The sequence below is a fragment of the Sapajus apella genome, unplaced genomic scaffold, assembly GCF_009761245.1.
Source record: "Sapajus apella isolate SASKATOON/1434 unplaced genomic scaffold, GSC_monkey_1.0 scaffold161, whole genome shotgun sequence".
NCBI lineage: Eukaryota > Metazoa > Chordata > Mammalia > Primates > Cebidae > Sapajus > Sapajus apella.
Genome location: NW_022437101.1, coordinates 2,368,969 through 2,376,352, shown reverse-complemented (window position 1 = coordinate 2,376,352; position 7,384 = coordinate 2,368,969). Strand labels below are relative to the sequence as shown.

Here is a 7,384-nt window from a genome sequence, read left to right as displayed (position 1 = left end):
GTTGTTGCATGTTATTTGTAAAACTATCTTCACAAAATGTGGTGTTATGTAAATGCAGTAACTTGGTTAGGAATACATCTGAGAAAGAGCTTGAACATAAAAATAACATCAGTGTATTTTATGAAATCTTAAATTAGCAAACAGGAATATTAACTTCTATTTTCAGTCTTTTATGAAAACTATTCACATTAAAAAAAAAAAAAAACCTATGGGACTTCAGCTAGAACTCTGCCTTTCTACTGTATTCCTCATACTAGATGCATCCAAAAAGGCCCTAGTTTACTTTCTCCAATCATATAGCCACCAGGTGTTTAATACAGTAATATTTACGTGTATAACCTGTAGTGCAGTAATACATGATTAACTTCATACTAATGAGAAAACTCAGAAATTAAAACAATTTGGCCTCATGACCGTTAGCTTTCCTAAAGCTTCCTTGAAAAACATCTAGCTCTTAATTATTCCTAGTAAGGAGTTAATATGTATGGAATTATGCAAGACTGTTAAGATTGTTCTAGCATGCCAGTCTAATGTTTGACCTGAAATACCTTGAGACAGTTTAGTGTCAGCTCTACTGGTGAATGCCACCAGTAGCTCATTTTCTTTTCTTTTTTGAGATGGAGTTAAGCTCTGTCACCTGGGCTGGAGTGCAGTGGCATGATCTCAGCTCACTGCAGCCTCCACCTCCTGGGTTCAAGTGATTCTCCAGACTTGACTACATTCAGCTATCGCCCAAGGAGCTGGGGTTACAGACACACTTCCATGTCCAGGGTTTCACCATGTTGGCCAGGCTGATCTCAAAATCCTGACCTATGGTGATCTGCCCACCTTGGCCTCCCAAAGTGCTGGGATTGGCCAGCTACCACACCTGGCCAACAGTAGCTCATTTCAACACAAACATGAAAATGTTGTTTTGCCTTAATATGGGCAGAAAATGCCAAGAGGACTTTTCATTTTATACCCAGGTAGACACTTTTAAATGGAGACAACCACTATATTTGTGTGTTGAAGTTGTAACTTTGGTTCTGTTTTTACCCTTTATTTGGAATACAGTGCAGCATTACAGTTTTGGATCATTAAATGAACAGACTTGGTGATACAGTACTGACAAGCACGAACAGAATTCTGGGAGTAAGTGGTTTTCTAGTTCATTGGGGAGAAGAATAGATACGTGCAAGATCTTCTCCAAAGGAGAAGAGAACCACGTTGCTCAGTGAGTCACCAAAGGGCTTTGGCTTCAACTCACTAATAGCTGGAACAAGTGCCAGTCTTAGTCAACCATCCAGGATTTTCATCACAGCAAATCAAAATCTCTAATTTTTCAAACTAGTTATAGGGTAGAAGAGAGAATAACTAACTCCAGTCTGACTTATAAAATGGTCTAGATGTCTACTGAAGCGTCCTCCATTCATGAGTTGGCAAAATCTTCAGAGTGACTGTTGGAGCAAGGAGCCTTTCATGTGCTCCCAGTTATTATATAGTGCATAAAGGCTGGTAAGTGTTAGTCCTGTCAGACCACCTCGTGCTATCCCCCGAAGACCACCTGGGAAAGGAAGACAAAAGGAAAATCAAACAGCTGTATACTGCATAGTACCCTAGCATGGAAGGGTTAAATAAAAAGTACTGTGAAATGGGCTGACAAGGGAGACATGTGAAAGTCCGTCTAAAAAAAAAAAAAAAAAAAAAGTACTGTGAAGTAAAGAGAGACCTTTTTTATTTTTTGAGACCAAGTCTCACTCTGTCATCCAGGCTGGAGTGCAGTGGTGCCATCTTGGCTCACTGCAACCTCCACCTCCCGGGTTCAAGCGATTCTCCTGCATCAGCCTCCGGAGTAACTGGGATTACAGGCGTGTGCCACCATGCCCGGCTAACTTTTGTATTAACTAGCGTTTTACCATGTTGGTCAGGCTGGGAGAGACCATTTTTTAAATAAATTAATATTCCATCTCAAAAAGGAGATCCAAGTTTTTAAATTAATACAGGAAACCAAGACTTCAGTCCAGGCGATAATTCCCCAAACCACTTGCATAATACATATGGTCTGACGTTTCCAGATTCACAAACTTGTTCCTATGGCAGTTTATTACTGGAGTTCCAACTAGAAAAAATCATTTCCTGCTGGTAATATGATTTAGAACTCCACTAGCACTGTCAATGGATTTAAGGTTATAATGTAAACAAGGTGACACCCTATTTGGAAACAGTATTAACAACCTTTGGACTCTGGATGGGTCCTCCAAATATTAACCTTGAAGATTCAAGAAGTAGTGATGGCCAGGTGTGGTGGCTCATACCTGTAATCCCAGCACTTAGGGAGGCTGAGGCAGGCTTGAGCTCAGGAGTTTGAGAACAACCTAGGCAAAACCCTGTCTCTGCAAAAAACAGAAAAATTAGCTCGGTGGGGTAGCATGCACCTATGGTTTCAGCTACTTGGGAGGCTGAGGTAAGGAGGACTGCTTGAGCCCAGAAGTCGAGGCTGCAGTGAACTGAGATCATGCCACTGCACTCCAGCCTGGGTGACCGAGTGAGACCCTGTCTCAAAAAACAAAACAAAACAAAAAAGGCTATAATCACACTTTGAGTTAGGTGCTAGTGCCCCGTCCCCCCCGCCGCCCCATTCCTGCACTGATGCATCCATCTTCCACAATAAGTAGTGAGGGACACCTAGCATCACACTAGTTGAAAAGAATTCAAGAATTAGACATTGAACTACCTGCTTGAAAATAAGTGAACAATTTTATATGTGGCAAAGATTAGCAACAGGGATTTCACTTGCAATGGAGAAACAAAAGTGTTTCAATCAGTTACTTAAAAACCGTCCCCAAGTCTAAATAAGAAGAAGCTACAAACAGATATCTAAAAATAGAAAATGGCCTAACTGCTTATGGTTTTAAAATGTCAAGTCTTATAAACGTTATGTGGCAGAGGGAAACGAAGCGAAGAAACTCCTCAGGAATGGGGGTGCCCAAGGAGGCTTTTTAAAAAAATGTGATGTCCTCATGCAGCTCCATGAGTAGGGATCATAAACTGCAGGTAGCCATCTCTGTACCTACAATGTATTTGTTCCAAGTCATATGTTAGGGAGACAAAGGTAGAACGGACATGTGGGGGTGTCTAGAGGCCCATTAGGTCCGTGCCTGTCAATTCTGTGACATTCAGTGATGTTGCTGAGTTAGAATACTTCAGAACTAACCACTTCCGCAACGAGTGTCCTACCAGATGGCTTCAGCTGATGGATTAAAGGGCCACTCCCCCTCCAGGAATCTCTCCAGTCTGAAGACTTCTGATACCTGACCTGCTTACACTCCAATGCTAAATGTCATAATTATCTCTCTCAAACAGAAATTACAGACATTATCTATAAACAGCTGTCAAACGTGTAGGGAGACCAAAAACATTTTTTTAAAACCCAGAAAAACCCCTCTAAAAGTATAATACGAGATATCTCCTTCAAGTTCACATCATCTCTTTGTGAACTTGCCACATTCAGACCGTAGGCATAGCAGTTTAAACTTCCAACTGTATTCAATGTGGTTGAAAAATTATAATGATTAGAAAGCAATGCACACTCAAGTTAAAATAATCTGCTCAGTTTATTAAGGATCAACCTCATGTCTCTGCCTAGTAAGTCAATAAAAAGCTGCAGAGCTGAAAATGAACTATAATTAGACCAAATTCCTAATGTGGAAAAAATAAACTATGAGGCACAGGAGAATAAATGCTAAAGGCATCTACAACAGCATTGCTATGGCTCAGTTATTAGACCTAATTCTGAGTGAAATAAGGATTTTTCCAAGCAGGTAGCCAAAATGCAGTACTCAAAACCCCATTCTGAATATAAAACCAAGCAACAGCCAAGATGCCCTCACCACTGTTTGTCAATTGAAAAATGATGGGGGGCAGCTAAATGAAAACACAGCAATTTTGCAGACACTATTTCCTATGACCACACATTCAACTTCAGACTAACTACCCCATAGTCAGTAACGTATCCACAGGACTGTGAAGTCAGGTCATGGCTTTGGAAAGAGCTGCAAAACCACTTCTTCTAGCTAGTTCTTTACTTTGTGTGTTCTAAGAACATGGTATCTATTTGGCCCTTGTAGAAGGATTCTCACATTAGTTCTCAGCTATCAAATAACAAGCTTCCCTGGGAATCCTCTTTGGCATAGGCACTAGGCGTAACATAGTGACAATGGGATCTCTACAAGGCTTTAAGATATTTGGGGGCTCGTGTCTCACACTTGTAATCCCAGCACTGTGGGAGACCAAGGTGGGCAGACTGCGTAAGCGCAGGAGTTCAAGACCAGCCTGGGCAACATGGTGAAACCCCATCTCTACAAAAAATAAAAAGAATTAGCTAGACATGGTGGTACACATCTGTAGTCCCAGATATTTAGGAGGCTGAGGTGAGAGGATTACTTGAGCCCAGGAGGCGGAGGTTGCAGTGAGCCAAGATCCTGCCACTGCACTTCAGCCTGGGCAATACAGCCAAGCCCAGTCTTGAAAAATAAAAATAAAATGAAAAGGCCTGGCATGGTGGCTCACGCCTGCAATCCCAGTACTTTGGGAGTTCAAGGCAGGTGGATCACTTGAGGCCAGGAGTTCAAGACCAGCCTGGCCAACATGGTAAAACCCTGCCTGTATTAAATATACAAAAATTAGCCAGGCGTGGTGGTACGCACCTGTAATCCCAGCTATGTGGGCGGCTGAAGCAGGATAATTGCTTGAATCTGTGAGGTGGAGGTTGTGGTGAGCACAGATGGCACCAGTGCACTCTAGCCTGGGCAATACAGGCTTTTTTTTGTCTCAAAAAAAAAGAAAAGATATTTGGGATACCAGTAATATATTAAATAATTTACTACCCCCTACTACTTTCTATTTTCTTGTCAAATGAAACAAAAATTTAGTTCAAATCAATGAAGTTACTTCTTAAAAGCTAGAGAGAAAAAAATCATCTCCAGCAACAAGACACTAAACATCAGTTTGTACTTTAATCTTTATTCAAGGGTGGCCTTTTACCACATAACAGCCATGTTCTAATTTTGCTTCCATTAATCCCAAGGTTTCCCACTGGTTGATTTGTTTACAAGTTTAAGGGCCTCTACTTAAGGGTTTCTGTACTCAAACAACTCTACCCAACTAAGCACAGGAAGTTGATAAACAAAGGTCGTGCTTTGAACAGAGTAACCAAATAAGGCCAACGGTCAATCTCTATAAAGGAAAGCAAATATGACTTGTGTTTCAGTTTCACCTCCTATATTTTGGATCCTTATATAGTTCTTCCGGAGTGATAGGCAAGGACCACCTCTTCTATACATGAGGAAATGAGGCCCAGAATCTTTAAGTGCCTTGTTTGTGGGATATAGGGCTGGTTAGTGGCAGAACTAATGCATTCAAATGACAATAACTTTAGAGCACAGATTAGCATATATTTTTCTTAAAAGGGCCAGATAGTAAATATTTTTAGGCTTTGAGGGTCAAAGGCTCTTACTGTGTAGCTACTTACATAACCATTTAAAATGTAACTAAAAAATATAAAACATGGCTGGGTGTGGTGGCTCATGCCTGTAATCCCAGCACTTTGGGAGGCCGAGGCGAGTGGATCATGAGGTCAGGAATTCGAGACCAACCTGACCAACATGGTGAAATCCCGTCTCTACTAAAAGTACAAAAATTAGCTGGGCGTGATCCCAGCTACTCAGTAGGCTGAGGCAGGAGAATCGTATGAATCCGGGAAGCAGAGGTTGCAGTGAGCTGAGATTGCGCCACTGCACTCCATTCTGGATGACAGAGAGAGACTCTGTCTCAAAAAACAACACAAAAAAACGTTAAAACACATTCTTAGCCTTTAGACAGCAAATAAACAGGCGGCTGGCCAGCAGGAGTTGGTGGCTCCTGCTCTAGAGGAACAGCCTTATCTACATACTAACATGACTACTAAATACCATTGTTGGGGACTGTTTAGCTGTCTTAAAATTTTTTAAAAAATTTATTTTTTTAAGAATTCTGGTACAATACATTTAACGTAAAATTTACCACCTTGACCATTTTTAAGTGTGCATTTCAGTGGCATTAAGTACATTCAGACTGCTGTGCTACTATCACCAACATCTACTTTTATTTTTTCTCTTGAGACAGGGTTTCGTTCTGTCACCCAGGCTGGAGTGCAGTGGTGTGATGAAGGCTCACTGCAGCCTCAACCTTCTGAACTCAAGTGATGCTCCCACAACAGCCTCCCAAGTAGCTAGGACTACAAGTATGTGCCACCATGCCAAGCTGATTTTTAAATTTTTTGTAGAGATGAGGTCTCCCTATGTTACCTAGGCTGGTCTTGAACTCCTGGACTCAAGCAATCCTCCACCTCAGCCTCCCAAAATGTTGAAATTACAGGTGTGAGCCACCGTGCTCCGTGTACCAACATTTATCTTCAGAGGACTCCTGATCTTGCAAAACTGAAACTCTTTGCCAATTTAATGATAACTACACCCCATCCCAGCCATCTTCCAACTTTTTATCTGTATAAATATGACTATTCTAAGTACCTCACATTAGTAGAATCACACAGTATTTTTTTGTAGATGGCCTATTTAGCATAATGCCCTCAGTGTTCATCCATGCCTTACCATCTGTCAGAATTTCCTTCTTTTCTAAGGCAAAATAATATTCTATTTTATGCATATACCACATTTTTCTTTTCTTTTTTTGAGAGTCTCATTCCTGTCAACCAGGCTGGAGTGCAGTGGCGTGATCACAGCTCACCGCAGCCTTGACCTCCCCAAGCTCAAGTGATCCTCCCACCTTAGCCTCTGGAGTAGCGTGTACAATCATGCTTAGCCAATTTTTTTATTTTTAGTAGACACGCTGCCCAGGCTAGTCTCCAACTCCTGGGCTCTAGCAATCTGCCCATCTGCCTGCCTTGGCCTCTTAGAGGTTTTTTTTTTTTTTTTTTTTTTTTTTTAAATACAGGGCCTCATTGTCACTGGGAAAGAGTGCAGTAGCAATATCAAGGCTCACTGCAGCATTGATCTCCTGGGCTCAGGTGATTCTCTCATCTCAGCCTTCCCAGTAGTTGGGACTACAGGTGCCTACCACCAAGCCCGGCTAATTTTTTTGTATAGACAGTTTCACCAAACTGCTCTTGCACTCCTGGACTCAAACAACCCGCCCACACCGGCGCCCCCACCCCCCGAGTGCTGGGATTACAGACATGAGCCACCACACCCAGCCTGTATGGCTGTTATGAATAATATGCTGTTGTGAACATGGGTACCATTCAACTTGCTTTAAGAACTGAATCAAAATGGCTTAGGCGAAGATCAAATACCAAATTCTGCTCTAAGAAAAGCAACATTCACTGAATTATATCTTCAGCAATAAGCAC

The 7,384-nt window shown here is 41.7% G+C and overlaps 1 protein-coding gene and 1 long non-coding RNA gene across 3 annotated transcripts in view; one reads left to right on the top strand and one right to left on the bottom strand.

Moving 5' to 3' along the window:
• Positions 1 to 997: 997 nt before the first annotated feature.
• The window catches only part of TIMM23B (translocase of inner mitochondrial membrane 23 homolog B), a 29,329-nt gene continuing 22,942 nt past the window's right edge, over positions 998 to 7,384 (bottom strand). For both annotated transcript variants that reach the window (XM_032266865.1, XM_032266866.1), the window contains one exon: positions 998 to 1,543. In XM_032266865.1, the coding sequence (XP_032122756.1) occupies positions 1,428 to 1,543 (116 nt within the window). In that variant the 3' untranslated portion in view covers positions 998 to 1,427. The remainder of the gene's footprint in view (positions 1,544 to 7,384) is intronic.
• LOC116542113 lies at positions 2,445 to 7,125 on the top strand. The gene is made up of 3 exons (XR_004265071.1): positions 2,445 to 3,591; positions 4,670 to 4,674; positions 7,100 to 7,125. It is a non-coding gene; the product is annotated as an uncharacterized LOC116542113 (long non-coding RNA).